This window comes from Microplitis mediator, chromosome 11 (genome assembly GCF_029852145.1).
Source record: "Microplitis mediator isolate UGA2020A chromosome 11, iyMicMedi2.1, whole genome shotgun sequence".
NCBI lineage: Eukaryota > Metazoa > Arthropoda > Insecta > Hymenoptera > Braconidae > Microplitis > Microplitis mediator.
Window position 1 is genome coordinate 11,803,312 of NC_079979.1, and position 21,329 is coordinate 11,824,640.

The 21,329-nt window shown below is 26.8% G+C and overlaps 2 protein-coding genes across 3 annotated transcripts; both read right to left on the reverse strand.

Moving 5' to 3' along the window:
* Positions 1-6,629, reverse strand: LOC130677920 (calmodulin). Of its 2 annotated transcripts, XM_057484839.1 has the most exons (5): positions 6,061-6,629; positions 4,570-4,744; positions 2,792-3,034; positions 2,655-2,722; positions 1-2,546 (listed from the first exon to the last, which is right to left on the reverse strand). In XM_057484839.1, exons 1-4 carry the CDS (start codon positions 6,061-6,063, stop codon positions 2,694-2,696), a joined length of 450 nt encoding a protein of 149 aa, XP_057340822.1. In that variant the 5' UTR covers positions 6,064-6,629; the 3' UTR covers positions 1-2,546; positions 2,655-2,693. The 2 variants fall into 2 exon arrangements, with proteins under 2 accessions (XP_057340822.1, XP_057340820.1); XM_057484837.1 differs by having other exon boundaries at positions 1-2,722; positions 6,061-6,627.
* Positions 6,630-11,964: 5,335 nt separating this feature from the next.
* On the reverse strand, positions 11,965-21,268 carry LOC130677918 (tetratricopeptide repeat protein 7B). Its single transcript, XM_057484835.1, has 6 exons — positions 20,999-21,268; positions 20,172-20,323; positions 18,297-19,561; positions 17,252-17,930; positions 16,507-16,611; positions 11,965-12,329 (listed from the first exon to the last, which is right to left on the reverse strand). Exons 1-6 carry the CDS (start codon positions 21,120-21,122, stop codon positions 12,105-12,107), a joined length of 2,550 nt encoding a protein of 849 aa, XP_057340818.1. The 5' UTR covers positions 21,123-21,268; the 3' UTR covers positions 11,965-12,104.
* Between the last annotated feature and the right edge of the window lie 61 nt (positions 21,269-21,329).

Here is a 21,329-nt window from a genome sequence, read left to right on the forward strand (position 1 = left end):
TTTTTGTTAATTTATATTTATTTACCGTTTTTATTTAATTATTTTTTTCAATATTAAATAATAGAGGACTGTGTGAATGTCATTACTTATTAATTAATCCACTCATTATGGTTTTTTTATCACTTCATTTATCTTCTCAAGTCAATAATTTATATAATATATATTACATATATATTATGATTAGTTACTCATTTAGTTTATGATTATTAGTAATTATCATTATTTTAATAATTATTAATATTTTAATGAATTCAATTATGACCGTAACCACCGACGAGATACGATTAACGATGGTAATTATTTAATTCATAAAATCATTGATTTCATGAATGATCATATTATTTTTTTATTTTTTTAATTTAATTTTCGAATTTAAAACTGAATAATTTTTTACATTAAATTTTGTTCTGTAATTTAGTTGTTTCGACACGCACTAAATCACTAAATTTCAAAAGTTATCTATTTTATTTTATATATATTTTTTTTTTTATCAAAGTTTTTTATTGTTAGAAGTAATGAAATCACGAAAGCAAGTTTAATTTTTTATTCAAAAGTTTTTTTCTCGGAAAATTTCTAAGAAAAATATTTTCTTTTGCTTAAATTGAAAAATTTTTTTCTATTTTGATATTGCATAAAAAACGTTTTTTCCAGAAATCAACAAAAACTTTTTTTTTTATTTTGGAAAAAAGTTTTATTAAAGAATAAATTATTAATGAAAAATGAAAATAAAAATTTTTAATAGCGTTTTGGTAGTTTATGATTGGTTATAAATTTCTATTTCAATAATTAAATTTATTAATTGTAATGAAAATTCAATTTTTTGGTACTATTTTTTTTCCATTCTTTGAACAGGACAAAAAGGGGAATGTAAAAAGGATTAATTTATTATCCATATTTTTTTTTTTGTTAAATATTAAATATATCAATTAATTAATTATTTATTTAATGTATTAAGACATTGATAGCGAGCTTTAAATGCTCATTTTATTTCATTTATTTATTTTGAATTAATCACTTGAACTTCATTATTTACTCACTTTCTTTAGTATTTATTCATAATCTTCACTGAATAATTATTCTCATCAAACAATGAAGTCCAAAAAAATTTTTTTTTTTCAAATTACTTAATTCATTGTTCACAATGCAACTAATCAATAAACATACTGATTAATAATTAGTTATAAAGAAAAAAAAAATAAACGAGTAAATATCGAAATTAAAAAAAAGCCAATTAAATCTTAGGAAATTAATATGGAAAAAATTCCATACGTATATATGTATGTATGCATATATGTAAATATGCGTATATATATATATATATATATATATATATATATATATATATATATATATATATATATATATACCAATAGCTTTAAAAATCTAACTAATTTTAATTAAAATTTTTTTGTTTGTAATTCTTGCTATGTTATTAATTTTCTTTCGTTCGCTATTGATTTTCTCAATTGACCCACAACTTTATTTCGTTGGATCAATTATTAAACGAAATATTTATTTGTTAGTTAATTTATATTTATCTTTCTTCATGTTTACTTCCATTAATTCATTTAGTTAATTACTATTAGTAGTTTTTATTAATTTTTTATTCTAGATAATAATTAATTTTGTTGATTAATTAATTGTAGTTAAAATTTAATTTTTTTATATCGAAATGCGTGTATTTAAGTTCATCTGATAATTTATTTTATCGAGTAATAAATGAAAAACAATATTTTAAATTAAAAGAAAAAATTTTTTCGTTAAGTAAAAACAAAGAAAAAACAAAAAAAAATGAATAAAATTGTTTTTTATTTCTATTCGTGCAAATTTATTTATTTATAATTAACAACAATATCATGAAAAACGTGAGAAAATTATTTGAAATTAGACAGAAAAATAAATCAGATTATGAAAAAAAAAAAAAAAAATCGTTTAACTATTCATAGAAAAACAAAATTCTTTCCACATTTTTTTCCCGAAAAATAATTCCATTTCCCTAACAGTTGAAAAACCCACTGAATTACATATAAAAGAGTAGTCATAATAATTACAATTTAAAAAATTAAATTATCTATTGTAAACTAATGAAAAACGTTCTTAATTAATATTGTATGTTTAATTACTAAATAATAATAATTAATAATTTAAATGGAATAAATTTTTTTTTATCTTTATTAGATAAGTAATAAAGGCTCCTTTTTGATTAAGAATAGAATTATTATTAATTATTAGATTGTTTATGAACATAACTTTAAATCGTGTAGAAGGAAACAAAAAAAAATAGCTATTTCTGTTTCATCATTTTTTTTTATACTTAAAATTAATAATTATTAATTAATAATATTATTTATTTATTTTTTTTCAACTTTTATTTATTTCAATTTTTATTTTATTTAAATTTTTTTTATTATTAATTATTATTAAACTTTTTTTGCCAACAGACAGACTTTTCATTTCATTGAAATCCTATTTCTTTTGTTACTTTTACTGTAGTTGTAGCTGTAGTTTTAGTTACTGCTAGATTTCTGCTTCATAACAATTCGCACCTGTAGATGTTCATTTTTTTAATATAATAATTATTCATTATTTATCTGTTTTAGTTTAGTTATTTAAATTTTATTTTATTTTTTTGAATTCTCTTAATATGTCAATACCACTTCAAGTTGAAAATTATTCATACACGTAAGTTGTATTCACTTTGATGTCATCATTGTGACGAATTCTGCAAGAGAAAAACCATATCATTATTAATTATTAAATTTTCTGAAAAGAAATGGGTAATGATAATTACCTTCATAATTAACTTGACCATCGCCATCGATATCTGCTTCTCTTATCATTTCATCGACTTCTTCATCAGTTAATTTCTCACCAAGATTTGTCATAACGTGTCTCAACTCAGCAGCTGATATGAAACCGTTTCCATCTTTATCAAATACCCTAAATGCCTCTCTAATTTCTTCTTCACTATCTGTATCCTTCATTTTACGTGCCATCATTGTTAAAAATTCCGGAAAATCAATTGTTCCGTTACCTATTAAAATTAACATATCAATCAATTCAATTATATAAGAAATTTAATATCATAAAAATTTCATCAATTACTTAAAAAAGAAATATCTTAATTTTTGACTAAGTCGGGACAAAATTATTATCTTGATTTGTATAGTGTGTTTTTTTTTTAAAAGACTAATGGTAGAAAAGAGTTTTTAAGTCATTGGTGTGTTTATTGGCAAAAATATTGTATATCTATAACAGCTAGATTTCAAGTTCGGACAGTAACAGCGATTCATTAGTCATGCAATCAATATTTTTATGTCCCGACGGTAATAATTCGCACTTATTTAGACATCGCGTTATGATATATTGGAATAAAAAAAAAGTTAAAGTAAGTTAAAATTATTCGTATTTAAGGCAGTCTCCAATTGCATTTGTAACAGCCATAAGAAGTAAACCAACATAGATTATAATTCTGCTAACTAATATTACTACAAAGTTAAAAATTCATACGAATTCAAATTTGACCAAAAAGTCATTATTATATAAAAACTTTACTACTGACAGTTGAGATTATTAGTATGGCAAAGAAATATTAATAATACAAGCTGATAATTGTTTGGTAAAATTACCAAAATGTTGGTTACTGGAGGATGTCTAGTCTACATCGAAATTTTGATTGTGCATCTTGTAGTCTACACCATTTTATAGATCGTATATCAATTGTCATTTTTAGTAAGCACATGGATAAATTTAATTACTGGCAAGAGGTTCTCACAGAATCAAATTTCTGGACAACTTTTACTTAGGAGTTTCCTGTGTAAAGGTGTCACGCAATAGAGCTATATTTAATTATTTTTAGTTTTTATTTAGTAGTTGTTTTATGATAGAGATGTTATCAAGTACAGTTTTCACATGGTTATGTTTTTTTATTCGAAAGAGCTTATAATTTAGTTGAATCGTTTACGCAATGCTAGTTATGGTGGAGTCGAGTCGGTTTAGTTATACATAATTTAGTTGAACGGGTTTAGAATTTGACAATGGAATGGTCATTCTTATTTTTATTTGATCATATGCGTATGAGTTTTTCACTGTCTGGTGTATTCATTTGTTATCTTAATTGACGCGTGTTTATATACCATAATTTGTCGAGTTTTTATTTAATTTTGAAGCACATTTCATATTGGGTTTTTTTTTTTTTTTCGTTTACTTAAAAAAAAAAAAAAAAAAAAATTCTATAAGGTAAGAGACCAAGTACCCGATCAGGGAACTAGTACCCAATCACTCATGTATTTGTATATCTGTATTTAGTAGAATTTAGTAAATATAGATATACAAATACATGGAGTGATCGGGTACTAGGTCTCTTACCTTACATTTAAGAAAAATAAATTAATTCAATAAAAACAACAATAAAAATAACCGCTGAAAAAACAATATTCACATTCAAAATAAACTTTTGATTTGTAATCATTTTTTCTATAATACAATGCCTAAATTTAATATTTTTATAACAAATTTACTACATTCTATAAAACTCAGATTTAATAAGACAATGAAAAATATAATTACCGTCAGCATCAACTTCATTAATCATATCTTGCAACTCAGCTTCTGTTGGATTTTGTCCCAACGAACGCATAACAGTACCCAATTCTTTTGTTGTAATAGTACCATCACCGTCTTTGTCAAACAGCGAAAATGCCTCTTTAAATTCAGCAATCTGTTCTTCTGTTAATTGATCAGCCTTTAACATAAAAACAAATCCAAGATTAACAATTAAATATCTTATTATTTTTCCTAAAAAATAAATAGATAAAAGAACATGTATCCTCTGTAAAAATATTTTACCCAGATATCTAGGGTCTTGTTAACTATCTGACCTCGACCTCAATTTGTTTGCCCTCATCCCTTAAAAAAAATAACTCTTTTCCTCATTGAAATAAAATAAAAAATTAAAAAAAAAACCAATTGTATAAAATATAGGTATCTACATCTTGTGGGAACAAAATATTTTTGAAGTAGACCGGGTTAAATTATAAAAAAAGAAGTAAAAAACATAAAATAAAGAGGTGTTAGGTGTACGACGGGTGAAACGAACCGTAGAGGAGAAAGTATGAAGAGGGGAGGTAACGGTGATGAGAGGATAGGGGAGAAGTTGAAGAAAATCAATAGCTTAGTATATAGCACAATGGCTGATTGGCGAATGCCGCAACGCGCTAGTATCCCTTCCACCCTCTCAAACCCTCGTTTTTTTTAATTTTCCCTCTCTCTCTCTTTCTTTTGCGTTATAACAATCCAACCCTCGGTTATGTTATACTAGAGTTTACAAAACATACAAATTCTTGTGGATAGTCTAACAAGACATTAATCGATTGACATACTTCTCACACGTTATCTAGTTCATTATTATAATTATTATTATAATTAATAATATTATTACAATAATTTGACCGAAAAAATTAAGTACTTATTTTACTAAAAAATTTAGAGCATTTAAAAAAAAACTCATCATGTCGAGTTTCATAAAAAAATTTTCGACCGCAAATTTTTGATTCGTTTCATAGTATTCCTTAAAATTAAAGTTTAAAAAAAACGAGGAAATTTTTTTAAATATGAATTTATGTAGCTCATTTATTGAATTAAATTAAAAATTAATATATATGAAAAATTACATTTTAATTGAATTTCCCTAGATAAAATCTAGTTATTTACTAGTGAAAAAAATCCCCATAAAAAAATGTAATAGTCTAGTGAAATAGAATACTATTTTTTTGTTCCAACGCCATTTTCTAAAATTAACAATTTAAAATAAATGTGTGGATATATTTACATAAATTTAAATATTGTAAGTGTCGCAGATAGGGCTTAAAAATAATAAATTATCGTATCCACGTGCTCGTTAAAAAGTTAAACGTGTCAGTTAAAAAAAAAAAAACATGCTGAGAAAAAAAAAACCCGGAAAAGATTTTTTAATCACGTTGAAAAAAAAAACCCAAAAAAATTCCTAATAATAACTCCATAACTCATTAAATAATAATCATAATGATAATCAATACTTACCATGTTGGCTTAGTAAAATTACTTGATGTAAGTCAAATGGAAGAAAAATCCACGAATTAATGAATTAGTAATAATAAATTATTCACAATAAATCACTGGAAAAATTTAACCAACAAAAGGATGAAACAGTCAATAATAACGTTGACAAAGAAAATAATTATCTAAATCCCGGTGCAAATTGGCAACACACTTCTCTACGCAATAAAATATACGTTAATATGTATTATTTAAAATAATAAAAAGTACGTTCTTTATTATTTAAAACTGTTAATTTAATATTTTGATAATAATATGAGACTTAAATGAATATTTAAATGTTAAACAATTATTAATTAAATACGATATTTATACAGTAAAACAACTCGACGTTAAAAAACGCACTCGAACTCTTACTAAACTTGAGCAGAGAACAAGAACAGCAATGGAGGAGTCTACCGTTTCGTGTATGTTAACAGTACGAGGACTAGTTGTATTACTACGCGTTTAAAGCTTTAGCTGCTGATGTAGAAGCAGTAGAAACCGACCGGCAGAGCGGCACTCGGTTATTCTCGGTTATACGTTTTGGCCTACACTACAGACAGACTTGTATATTAAAACCGATCATTGGCGGGGAAATTTTCGGTTAAAGTGGGGGAAATGACGGTTGATTTTGAACGACGCGCGCATTTTACTCCGCGTATATAAAATAGTACGTTGCGTTACTATACATTTTTATTATTATATTAATAATTTCATTGCTAGATACTTTATATTTATATTAATTGAATCGATTTTATCTGTTTAATTAAGCTATAGGTGAATTGAGGCAGTAGTGGAAATTAAAAGATGAAAACATGGTTAACGGTTTTTTTTTGTACGTTTAAATTTTTACTGGGGTGCGGTTATTGTTTACAGGACAGGTCCGGGCGTATACTCAGGACACTTGTGATTGGCCCGCGCGCACCTGCAATGCGTCAGCCGCCGGCCGACGTTGACGCCGCCGCCGCGCTGACTCTGCCGGTGGCTGCCGGGTCAAAGCCAGCGAGGCTCCCGAGCCGCAGCATTTTTACTTATAAACGCTATCTTTATAAATTTTTTCATTTAGTTATTAATTTTTTTTTAATATATATATATATATATATATATATATATATATATATATATATATATATATATATATATATATATATGTATATATATATATATATGGCGTATTCTTTCAATTATAATTTTTTATTAATTGCGAAGAGGGTGTAGAAAATCTCTTATGATCATTTTTCTCCAGTTTGGTATCAAATTGTTTTATTTTTATTTTTCGAATGAACTTTTTTTGATTAATTTAGCTCTCAATAGGGGGATAAATTAAACATACATATAAATACATTTATTATTTTTAAGTTTATCATTTGATTAAATATGATTATGAATGTAGCAGACATCAGACAAATTTAAAATTATAAATAAATAAAGTAAATAATTAATAAAGTAAAATTTAATGAAATGCACATTTAAGAAATTTTAAAATTAATGAGTGAATTTTTTATAAATATTATTTTTTTAATTATTTACCCTATTTATTTATAATTTAAAATTTGTCTGATGTCTGCTACATTCACACTCGTGATTAAATAGATAGTAATATTTTTAATGTTTTTTTTTAATAAAGTATGAAAATTATATTTTGTAAAAAAAAATTTTAAATAAAATAGTATGATAAAATTTTATTTTTTATTTTTCAGGAGGTAAACTCATGACAAAACAAATGAGCGTGCGCGAACGTACGCGCAATGCGACACGCTATGAAAGTGAGATGGAGATAGAACTGTAATCTTGTTAAAGAAAAATCGAGAGAGAAAGAAAGTAAAAATACAAAAAAAGAGCAATAGAGGAAAAAGAAGGAGTGAAAGAGCGTGTAATGAAGAGTGCACGGAGAAGTAGAGAAAAGGGAAAGAGAAAAAGAGAAAAAAGAGTGTGTAACATGGGTGGAGAAGAGAAAATTTAATCTTGTTGAACGTTCAATTGAGTTAACAGACAGGCCTATATTATTATGCGTCTTTTCTGTCTCTCTTTTTCTTTCTCATTTGATTTATAATTTGTTTTTTTTATTCATTTATTTCATTTTCACCTTTTTCTTTGTTCATAATCTTAAATGAGTAATTTATCAGATTGGAGATAAAAAAATTCAATAAAAAAAAAATAAAAAAAATAAAAAAAAAAAAAAAATTAAAGAATTTTTTTTTATCGGAAAAATTATATACATATTAGAAAGAAAAAAATATATTTGATGTGTAACGATCAAACATATAGAATTGACGTCAAGGTTTGATGATAAATAAATTGGGGGAACAAAAAAAAAAGTAATAAATAAATAAATAGAAATATAAAAATATACATCTATGGTATAATGTAACGAGCGAGATAGAGAATGATAAGAGAAAATTTATTTTTATGTTAGCGCATATATATTTTTACGTGATACTTTAATAGGCAATAAATCATTTTTTATATTATATATTCGTGCATGTGAGACATATTTATTGATTATACAAATACAAATTTCATTTTTTTATTAAATTTGAACGTGCATTGTAATTTTTGTTAATATACACTAAATATAAATTTTACTATGTATTTAGATGTCTATGAAGCATAAGAACAACTTTTAATGATTGTCATTTTTTCACTACGTTGAGCTAAGATACAAGAATTTGTTTGAATCAAAAAAATTTTATAATTTAATTTGTAGAAAATTAATGTTTTGCACAACTTTTTTCCAACGAAGTAAATTATAATAAACAGAATATGGCTATCTTGCAGTGTTGATGACGACTATTATTGCCGCCGAAAAATTATTTTATAAAATTTAATAGGCTCAGGATGCTTTAAACAAATAAAAGGGTTGGTCGGAATTTAACATTTCACGAGAGAGATCAATTATCACGAGAGATCGACTAATTTTTAAGTTATTAGAGAAATAGAATTTTTAACTTCCCGCTAAGAAAATTGGAAATTTTCAAAAATTCGGGAAGTTATTGGTTTCGGTCCGATTTACGAAAATCGAATTTCTAAGAGATCTTGACGTTTTGAGCTTCTAGAAAGCTATTCTGACTAATTTCAAGATGATGTCCGAGTGTATGTATGCATGTATGTAAATACCTATATCTTTTGAACGGATACACCGATTTTGATCGTCAAGGTGTTATTCGACGCGGCGTGTCGATATCTTGAAGCTGTAAAAAATTGATCTTGATCGGTAGGGCACGTTCAGAGATATTCCAAAAATAAAATTTTTTCAAAAATGTTTTTTTTGGATAACTTGTAATGTCCTCGATGGATTGATTCCATAATCAACTGGGCTCTAAAACTTTATGAGCCGCGTCAAATGCCACCTCAACCATCAAAATTGGTTCATTTGTTCAAGAGAAACCGTTGTCGAAAGAATTAAAAAAAAAAATTTTTTTATTTTTTTTGAAATATCTTAAAAACGACTCGATAAATCGAATTCAAAATTTGATCAGATTTAGAACTTGATAAAACGCATCGATTGCCACCTCAACCGTCTCAATCGGTTTATTCGTTTGAGAGATATCGTTGATGAAAGAAATAGTGAAAAACGTTTGTTTTCGAATATCTACAAAAAAATTGAATCAATCGATTTCAAAATCTAATCAGTTCTAGAACTTAATAAAACACGTTGATTGTCACCTTAACCGTCTCAATCGGTCAATTCGTTTGAGAGATATCGTTGGAGAAAAAATGGTAAAAAACGTTTTTTTTCGAAAACAACGGCATACAAAAGTATTTTCGAGCTCGAAAATGTATTTACAATAATGTTTTCGAGGTTCTTGAGCTCGAAAACAGCGGAAAGTTTTGGGGCTGGCCCGCAGGGTCAACCGATAGACCGATTTTTTAACTTCCCGCTAAGAAAATTGACGATTTTCGAAAAATTGGGAAATTATTGTTTTCACCCCGATTTTCGAAAATCGAAATTTCATCAGATGTCGACGTTTTGAGGTCCTAGGAAGCTAATCTGACTATTTTTAGAATGACGTCCGAGTGTCCGTATGTTGTGTGTCCGTATTTGTGTGTGTGTGTGTGTGTGTGTGACCGGTCTATAACTTTTTAACTAATGAACGGATGTGGATGGTTAAGGCGGCAATCGAAAGAGCTTGTTGACCATCAACTTTTCTGATAATTTCAGATCATTTGATCAAGTAGACTCGAAAATATTGGCGAATTACGAAAAAAAAAGTTTTCTTTTTTAGTTTTTTATTGATTTCTCAGAAACGACTTGAACGATCGACTTCAAAATCTAATCAGCTCTAGAACTTAATAAAACGTGTCGATTGCCGCCTTAGCCATCAAAATCGGTTAATTCGTTCCTGAGATATCATGGGAGAAGGAAATGCTAAAATCGTTTTTGTTTCGAAAACAATGGCACACAAAAGTATTTTCGAGCTCGAAAATGTATCCACAACGTTTTCGAGCTCAAAGAGCTCGAGAACAGCGGTAAGGTTCGGGGCTGGCCCACAGGGTCAACCGATAGACATATTATTTTTTATAGTTTTCAATTGTTAAAATCTTAAAATTGATCACTTGTTCGAGAGATGCATAAGTGTTTACACACTAACGCGCAGACGTTTTCAAAAAAATTATTTCTAGTCCTCACAAAGTTGACAATTGTTGTAACTCGAATTGTGAAAATCTTAAATGAAGTACTTATGACGCGTTCGGTTGATTATTTTAAACTGTTCTGAGCATACTTATTTATCGTACATTTACGTCTATGTTTTTCTGCTCTTAACTTTACTCCTAATCATCTCAATACATATATATATACAGACCGAGCAAGGAACCGAACACGCTATTAGTTTTTCTCTTATTTTTAAATCTTTTAATTTTTAGAATAGGAAGTTAAAAATATGACAATCAACTAACCTTGGCTTTGAAACTTGCCGCTCAAAGACAGTGTCTGAATGTATTGTTCCTCAAGTTCAAAAATACTATTCGAAGAACTGTTTGAGCAACTTATATAATAAAATCTCCATTTTATTTTTTTAAAATATGTTGTAAAACGTAAGAAAATTCACGTATGAAAAATACTTTTTTATTGAGAAATAAAAATCTTTATCAGTATAAAGTGACGAGTAAACAGTCTACTGCAGAATTGTGAAAAGATTTTACCACGAACGTACTGATTGGGTGTTTGCATTTGCTTTTCTGAATAATTTTGAATAAAAATCTAATCAAACCAATATCTAAATATATATCATATGATACTTTTCTGCTGTGATGCATATCAACTACTGTCTTCTGATAAAAACTTTCATTTTTGTAAAAGTCGTTATTTTAGTTAATCGACAAATTTATTGGCGATAATTTGTGTATGAGACATAATCGTTGACATCAACAAAGAAATAATTCTAACAAAATCTATAACAGTAAAGGAAAATATTTGTAGGAAATTTTCAATAAAATTTTTAGTGATATCCAACAACGAAAAATAATTTAATTTTTTTCGAAATTTTTAATTTTCAAAATGAAAAAAACTATCATCAAATTATTTTTCTTGAGAGGGGTTTGCAAATAATTTTGTCCAAATTTCTATTCTAAATGAAAACTTTTATCATCAGATGCATAGCAAGGTTATATGCATTATTCTATAATTTAGGGATCCTCGGACTAATTTATTGAAAGTTTCCATTGTTGCGAAAAAAATTTGAACAAAGCCTTCATTTACAGTACAAGCGCAACAATCACAGCTCCGTTCATTCACTTGAGTGCGACAGAGAACAAACTTAAAACCCCCCTCAATCTTATTTAATTTAAATCTTTAAACAGAAAAATTATTTAGACAACTTTTTCTGCTATCGATTTTCCCAGATACGGTCGATATGAGTATATTTAATAATTAATACAATCAAGTTTCTACAGATACATCTTTATTCACAATATAACAACAAAGTCCCTTACGCCGGCATAAGAGTAATTTACAAATAATTTAAAAAAAAATATTAAGTAGTTAGTTAACTTTAATAAAAAAAATTAATGGATAAATTTTTTTCTTATTCAAATGTAATTGAAATTGATGATATTGGTAAAATAGGATTAGAATTTTCAACTTCTAATGCTGTCGCCATACAATCATTGGCTGTTTCCATTTCACCTAATGATTCCAAAACTTTTCCCAAATTATACCAAGTTTGATGTGAGTTTGGATCTATTTTAGCTGCATCACGTAACGTTTTTTCTGCTAATCTTTGACACCCTAAGTAATGATAAATTAAGCCCTGTAAATCAAACAATTTTTGTTACAAAGTTTACTTGAATAAAAATACATTAGTCATAAAAATTAAAGAATATAAAAAAGACGTAAATTTTTGGTAATTTTCAAAAAAAACTGTAACTTAGTAAAAAATGGTCGCAGAGCAATAAAAAAAAAGTAAACTGAAAATACAAGTCTCTAGTTTTTAGATTTCGAGGTTAAATATTTTTATCATTGACAGTTTTTGAGTAATAAAAAAAATCAACGGTAAAAAAAAAATTAAAAAAATTTGTTTTGCCTTTCAAAAAGTCGACATATTTCAATAAAATGTGTGTTAGTAATTTTACTTCAAAGCTCTTTTAGTTCGATTTTTTACTGAGTTCATCCAAAAATAGATTTTTGACTTTGATAATTAATTACTCAGAAACTGACAATTGTACAAAAAATTTAAATAGGGTTTTAAAAATTTAAAACTATTCTATGTAAAACTTAACTTTTGTTTTTTAATCAAAACATTTTTTTTTTGATGCGAAGAACGTCATTCAAAAGAGTTACAAAATTTCGTATTTTGGGATAATTGCTAAAATTTAGATAACTTTGCAAATAGTGGATAGACCAAGGATAGTTTTAGTTGTTTTTTCAACCTTGAGGTATGCCAACAAAACGTTCAAAAATTTTAACCACTACAATTTTTTGCACACCTCAAACACGAAAGCGCTGAGGGTACCCTATTGTCGCTCGTTTTTTTTTTCTTTTGTTTCGAATGATTGAAATTATAATTTTTTCATGATACCAACATCGAAAATTGAAGTTTCAGTGTCTCTACAGCCCGTCGAAACTAGCTAATTTCAAGCCGATGCTGTAAACAACTGCTAGCGAATTCGTAATTCAAAAATACCTTCATACAGCGGGCAGAAACATGCGTGTTTCTTCCCAAGGAAAGAAACACAATTGTTTCTGCCCGGTGTCAGTTATTTTTAATGTTCATTTGCAGCCTTATTACTCTCAATTGTTTACTTGTCACTTCAGTTTACTCATTTCATTTTTTAAGTGACAATTTTAATTAACTAAATAAAATTAATAAAAAATGAGTGAAAATAATATTTTTGCATTATTTACTATTTAAAGCGCGTCGATTGCAACATTAAACGCTAGAATCGGTTGATTAGTTTAGAAGACATTCGCGTTAAAATGTTGAAAAAATAACATTTTATGTTATTTTTTCCGGATAAGTCATAATATAATGTAATAAAATATGTCCAAAATCATACCAACTCTTCGTCTTTATGGTCTTTTTCGAACCCCATATAATTTCATCTAACTCGTTCTTTAGTTTGAATCGTATTATCAACAAAAAAAATTTTAAAAACACAGTTTTTAATATTTTTCGCGGATATTTTAAATATCATTGCTCTGAACTACGTCAAAACTCATTTAAATCTCAATTTTTATTACTGACATTGATTTTTACCTCAATTTATTTATTTATTGAACATAATCAGGACTAAAAATTTAAAAACCGCATGTTTATTAATGATTTTCGATTTTTAAATGCTCAAACTTTAACATAAAACGTAACTTGTTAGAGCTTAAAAGGCTAATAAAAAAACAATTGCAAGTACAAGCATTTTCGAGCTTGCAGAGCTCGAAAATGTATTCACACTAATGTTTCCGAGCTTTTTGAGCTCGAAAACAGCGGGAAGTTTTGGGGCTGGCCCGCAGGATCAACTGACGCCCAGATTTTTTTTATGATATCCACAATGCTACAAAATCATAAAAAGTAAAATCATTTTTACCGCTTTATCCATCTTAGCCGTAGGATCTCATGTTTTTAAGAACAATCATATTCTGATAAACACATACACACACACACAAAGAAGGGTATATCTAACCACGCAGCCTCTTCGTATAATACTTTGAGTAACGCTGATGCTGCCGATATTGAAAAATGTTGATATGTGTCAAACAACGTCAAACGATTTTTTATACGATTGTGTGGTATTGTGAATATTGTATAAAAAATTAATTCTTAAAAACATTTTTTAATTGATTTTTTGTAGAAGAGACACTTTCAAGCATTCGAAACTCAACGAATAAAAAATCGCAGTGGTTTGAACTTTTAAAGATTCTGTTAGGATACTTTGAAGTTGAAAAACAAAAAAACAAAAAAATCAATATTATTGTTGAAATTTAGGTAATCAATAAAAAAAAAAAAAAATAGTCCAGCACCATTTTTATATCATGCAGTATGTAATTCCCAAATTGATAATTAATATTACTTCAAGTTAAAATTTTACGAAACAAAAGCACGTACGCATGTTTGTTGTAAAAATTAAAATTATAACTAATAAAAGTTATTGAAACTCAAGAAAAGATATTAATTAAAAAAAAAAAATGTCATAAATAAAATAATATTCAAAAAATCAATATTCAATTATAACTCATAAACAATTTTAATGTCATTGATGATTACTATTAGTTATTCATTTTTTCACTGTAAAATATAGTTAGCTGATTGTCAAATTGTATTAATTATTCGAAATCCATTATTTTGTAAGAAATAATTGAATTTATTTATACGTATGGAAAATTAATGACTGTGTAGAAGTTTTAGACTTACGGTGTAAAATGATTAATTATGATTTTTCAAACCAGTAGTTAATATGAATATTGTTCTAACGATTTATGAATTACATAGTAATCTTTAACAATGATTAATGCAAGATATAGATTGTGAAACAAAATAGTTCATTTAGTGTTAGTAAATAATGCTTAACATTTCAACAATTTGTAATAAAAATTAAAGATCAAGTTAAAGATTTTTGTCTTAAAATTTCAATTAACGATCATTTTAGATTTTGAAGGTGGAATTAAGTAATTTCATTTTTTTTAATTATATCTAAAAAATTGTCATCAATTAATTAATGTTTCAATCCTTTAAAGTTATAAATTTAACTTTAACTTTTTTGTTATTGGGTTTGAATCGAGCTATAAATAAAGTATCAAATATTATTCCTATCACCAATGACATTTTCTGTTCATATCATCTGCATTGGAACAACGAATTTTTAAATACTTGTTTAGACAATTGAATCAACCAAATTTACATATCAATGTGATTTAGTGATTTGTAAATCATCGGCTCTGGTTTCTAAATTAGTTTTTGACTTTATTTCAGCCCTACCAGAATTTTAATACTTTATTGGAAACATTACAATAACTAATAAATAATAAATCAAACATATTTTTATCATCACAATTCTTAAATAGTACGCGAATAGCTTATTTGAAAGTAGCGCTGGTATGGAAATACTAAACTCGTGTATACTTACGTATATAGATATTAGGCTGTATCAAAAAAATCGACTATTTTTTTTTTCTCTATTATATCGAAAATATTGTTAGAAATGACGAAAAAAATATACTGTGAAAGTTTGAGCACTCAATATTAACATTAAGAGGTTCCTATTACAAAATATCATGGGACCTTTTTTGTAGACAATTTTATTACCTACAAGTTATTTTCAAGCAAGTTTTTTTTAATTCCGTATTGTTTTCTAGTTATTCTAATTTTAATGTCAAGCTCATAAAAAAAATAGTCTTCTGATCGATTTTAAGAGCTTGACATTAAAATAAAAATAACTAGAAAACAATGCGGAATTCAAAAAAACTTGTAGGGAATAGAATTGTATACAAAAAAGGTCCCATGATATTTTGTAATAGATCTGATAGTTTCGCCGGAAAAGTAAAATGATCTCAAAATTTAATATGAATTCGACTTCAACCTCAAATAACTTTTGAACAAATAGATTTATCAAAAAATGATAAGAAACTTTTTTTGTAGAGCATTCAATTACCTACAAAAATTTACCTGCCAATTATTCCTATGACGCATCGTTAGCTACTGAAAAATCAGCAGACGCAAAAAAAATTTTTTCTATGTTATTCTTATGGAAAATAGAAAAGTGCCATGCGGAACCTCTTAATGTTAATATTAAGAGCTCAAACTTTTACAGTATTTTTTTATCGTCATTTCCAACAATATTTTCGATATAATGAAGAAAAAAAAAAATAGTCGATTTTTTTGATACAGCCTAATAGATATGTGTTTGAATATGCGCTTAGACGAGATACTACCGTTTTTTAATTATTTAGTAGTTAATTAATAATGTAGTTCATTATTTATTTATATATATTCTTACCAAATGTTGCAGACTTTTTATGTGATAAGGATTTATTGCAACAGCATTTTGATAGCATTGTTTAGCTTCATTGTACTCGGATTTGTATTCATGTAATAAGCCTTTCTGTAATAATTGAAAAATAAAATTAAATTAATTATGTTTAAAAATAGTTTTGTTGTATAACAATTATGACAAGGTTGAGAATGAAGATTGTTATTGTTTTTTTTAAATTGGCTATCAAGTATCATACATGTAATTAAAATTAATTATGCTTTTTAATTACTTATGTAGCTAAGAATAAATATGACACTGTGGTACATAAATATAAGATCATATTTTGGTAAAGTCAAAATTATTAAAATAAAGAAAGATTTGTTTTTTTCTATGTTGTTAATAAAATTTAATCTTTTTTTGTTAACTATTTAAAATTTAAAACTTAATTATACTATTTTAGTTCCCTCGACAGAAAAAAATAAAAAAATAAATGAAGAATCTTGGAGTTAAAAAAAAAAAAACGGTTAATAAATGAGAAAATAAAAAAAACCGAATACTGTTGTTTATTTTCGAATCAACTCTTTCAAAAGAATACCTACTAGTCTAACTTTGAATTAAAAATTTATTCATATTTTGTTTCACTCAAAAATATCGAAATTGATATACTATTTTTATTTTTTTCCATTTTTAGAACAAGCCTTTTTATTTTACTTCAATGAAAGATGTCATCTCGAAGTTTCCAAATTAAAAAAATAAAAATAAATCATACCGTATACATAATATGATGACTCATTGGAAAAATAATTGTAGCTTCTTGTAATGATAACGCTGCAGCATCTGGTTTATCAAGCATTAAAAAAACCTCAGTTAACAATAACCAAATCTGTAATTGCAGCAACCAAGCACGTTGTGGTCCGGGTTTTGGTGTAAATGAACTCAGTGATGAAGCAACTTCGGAAAGCGCTTGTTCAATTTTTGATGCCGCCAACGATTGTGCATGCAATGAACTTGAATCTTTGTCTGATAATTCCGTCGTATAAAGTTGAAAAACACTGCGTGTTTCACTGCGTTTTTCACTCTGCTGTTCATTACAATCAACATTTATTTGATTTTCATATAAATCGCGCCAGATTTTTAACATCTCTTTAATAGTAATAAGTGATTCTTCAGCACCCACGCTATGAAGTTGTAAATGGGCTTTTATATACAAAAAATTTGAATTCTCTGGATACTCAGCTAAAATTGAATTAACTAAATTTAATGCATCATTATATTGTTTGTATGCTGATAACAACAATGCTAATAAATGCAATGATGGAGTATGTTCAGCTCGTAAATTCAAAGCTATTTTTACATGAATCATAGCTTCATTTAGTTGTCGATTGATTGCATATTCATATGCTAAATAATATTCAGCTAGATGATCATTCGGATCGTATTGTTGAGCTCTAAAAATTAATATATAATTAATTTTTGGAAAAAAGAAATAATAATAATAATAATAATAATAATAATAATAAAATGCATGAGCCATTGGGAAATAATTAATTCACAAAAACTGAAAAATTGAGTATCGTGAAAAATTATGAATCACATAGAATATAACTGGTGGTTTTGTACACTTCAAGTTTCTGTTTTAAAAATTATCAGAATTTTGATTTGACTCGATATTTTTAAAGATTAAATTGATATCTACATACTTTCTGATATATCAAATTAGTTTCGTGCAGTTTTCTCAATTTTCGATAAAAAATCAGTAGGATTACTATACTTCCTAGTAGCTCATGATATATAGTTAAAATTAAAATACCAACTTATGGAATGCTTCAAGCGCCTGAGTACTGTGTGCTGCCTTGTCTACTTTTACCATACAACTTCTTGCTAAAATACTATTTCCAATACCAACGTATAAATGACAACGTGATATTAAACCTGATGGATTATTATTTTCTCTTGTAACAGCTTTTTTTGCCCACTCAATCCCTGTAGGTATTTTCTCTAAATGCTCGAAACAAATCCGTGCTGCGAGTAAACAAGGCATAACTTTATTTGGCGCTAAACGTGCAACTATCTCCAGTACTGCATATGCATGTGCATACTGTCCTAATTGTATCAAACAAAGTGCATACTGCATCCAAACGTGAATTTCTTCATGTGAAAATTTCATAGCACGTTTAAATGATTCGTACAATAATTCAACTTGATTCCATTTTACTGTGACAATCGTCAGTAAATCATAGACATTAGTTGCTATTTCATGAGCACGTGATTTAGCTTCTTTAAATTCTGGCGATTGACTCAAGACCGCGTCACGTACAGCCATCGCTTCACCAATTAATAAAAGCAAAATTATTTCCTCATTAATATTACGAGGTACAAACATATTAATGCCCTGATATTTTCGTGGTTTCCATGGAGATTTTTGTGTCTCCATTATGCCATTAGATGTTACATAATTATTCAATTTACGTGTTAATGTATTTGACGTTACCGTGGTAGTGGTGGTTTCAGCGACTTCAGGTGCTTTATAATCTGAATTTGTAATACGTCGTAAAAGTAATTCTGCTAGCTGACGAATTAGGGTCAAGCGTAGACTTTGAGTTGTTGTAGTTTCAATAGCAGATAAAATTGCACGCCAACGATTTATTGAACGTTCAATATTACCAGATTGAAGATGTAGTAATGGGGCACGTAGTAAAGCAGTTTCAAGAATAGGGCCCATTGTTTTTAATGTTATTGGGGGTTGGGGCGAATAGCCACCATTTTGTATTATCTGAGATTTTTCAAGTTCTTGAAAGTAGACTAGAGACAAGTCACCTGAAGTTTCAAAACATTTAGTGATGCGGTCATGATATTCAGATAATTTGTATTTAGATTTCACAGTTGGTAATTGTTTTTCAAGACATAAGCCTTGAATGGCATAAGACTCAGCAATTATACGAAGGCTCCGAGGGGGTAGAGGTTTTTCAGTTAGAGTATGAAGCTCAGCAAGGTCATAGTGGTTCAAGGCCTCAGAATAAAGTCCCATTGCGTAGTGAAGTTTACCCAGAAGTAGGTGCGCATCGAGGACTACTACTGCCTGAAATATTATAATGGTATTTTAGTGATTTAAATTGTTTTTTTTTTTTTTTTTTTTTTTTAATTATTAGGCATCGTACAATATGCCATTCATTTATATAGTATTAGATATTTAGATTTTCGTATTCCATTATAAATTATATAGTGTCATCTATTTAATGAATTATTATATTATGCATATCATAGAAAAAAAATGTACTTTTTGGTCATAGTAGAAAATGCTCACAAATATTAATAATAACAGGCATGAATCGTATACTTAATTAAGTTAAAATTATTCATATTGATTCTGGTACATAAAAATAGGTAAAACTTTATTATAACACACAAAACTAATAAGAAAATAACATTTACATAGCAAGATCATATAATTGATTAATCTGATTCAGCCACATTAGTTTTTAATAGATATGAGATGTAATAAAAAAATTATTTCAAGAGACTAGGTGAACTGAATGTTAATTTTTTTTTAAACATCATAGTTCAATGTGAATTGTTCGAACAGGGCTAGTTATATTATGAAAATAAGAAAAATGAATTGTGATATGTCACTCTTAGTTGATAGTTAATAGTAATATATCATTAATATAAGTATACATCATTATATTTACCTGTTTGTCTTTTTCATTAGCAGCTAAAACTAAATCTTTTTTTGCGTCAATTAATCCTGTTTTAGCTTTTGTAATATTAGAATCAATCGGTGGAGTTTCTTCGAGAAAACTTTCAAGTTTTCCTTCTCCGCTTAAAAAATTTGCTAAACATTCTACAAAGCAGAAGATTACAATAAAATGACTAATTAAAAGATCCAACTTTTTTTTGCTGGGTTAAAAAATATACATTTATTGTCAATATAATTTTTTGTGAGATGAAGTCTTAGAGTGAATTGATTTTTTTTAATTTCAAAATGTTACAATAAAACTTTGAATTTTTGTTAAGATAATAATGTTAATTTTTCCATTATTACTTCAATAAAGTATTTTTACGTTGCTGCTAAAATTATTATTGAAAATAGCTTTCACATTAATTGAAAAATAATTTTTTATAACTTTATTTACTATTCTTCTAATTACTATTATCAATAAATATTTATAAAATAACATAGATCATATAAACGAATGATTATTATAATTAATACACTATTTGTTTATACGAAGTTTTATTAAAGATTACCACAATATGTCTGATTATTATGACATTTTTTTATTAACTCAAACTTTGATCATTTCTAATTCAAAAACAAATGAAATTAAATTATGTGTTGATAAATTTGTTTAAAAATAATTGATCAACAGATATATAAAATGTTACAGCATCATAAAATTGATTTATCTCAATGTCCAGTTTATAATTCTTAATCGACAATAATTTACTTATATAGTTAATAATAAATGAATACTTTTATTTCGTTGATAACTAAAGAAAAATAAAAATCACGTACCATTAGATGGATATAATTCTTTTAAATTATTTGCTAACTCTATAACCTTTTTCCAATTCCCTTCACCACGATATTTATCAATCTCACTCTCGATTCTCAAAGTTTGACCTTTTTTACTCGTCATTATTAACAGAAATCGTCAATATCTCACAATAAATGTCGTCGTTCTAAATAAATAGAATAATTTAAACATTACTTTGATATTTCATTGCAATAATTTGACATTGCTACCTTGACACATAAAATAGCATTGTAACATATGTTATAATATGGCGCTGCTAGAAAAGGTTAGGAAAATTATGTTCGTGTAATAGAAAAAGATACCAAAATA

Bases quoted from the DNA above. Each gene is read 5' to 3' on its own strand.
- LOC130677920 (XM_057484839.1), bottom strand. The intron at 3,035-4,569 runs GTAATTATATTT...TAATTTTAATAG, and splicing joins TAATGAAGTTGATGCTGACG to GTAACGGAACAATTGATTTT. The intron at 2,723-2,791 runs GTAATTATCATT...TTTCTCTTGCAG, and splicing joins TGGTCAAGTTAATTATGAAG to AATTCGTCACAATGATGACA.
- LOC130677918 (XM_057484835.1), bottom strand. From the start codon at position 21,122: ATGACGAGTAAAAAAGGTCAAACTTTGAGAATCGAGAGTGAGATTGAT. The intron at 19,562-20,171 runs GTAAATATAATG...ATAATATTTCAG, and splicing joins CTAATGAAAAAGACAAACAG to GCAGTAGTAGTCCTCGATGC. The intron at 16,612-17,251 runs GTATGATTTATT...CAATTATTACAG, and splicing joins GTCATCATATTATGTATACG to AAAGGCTTATTACATGAATA.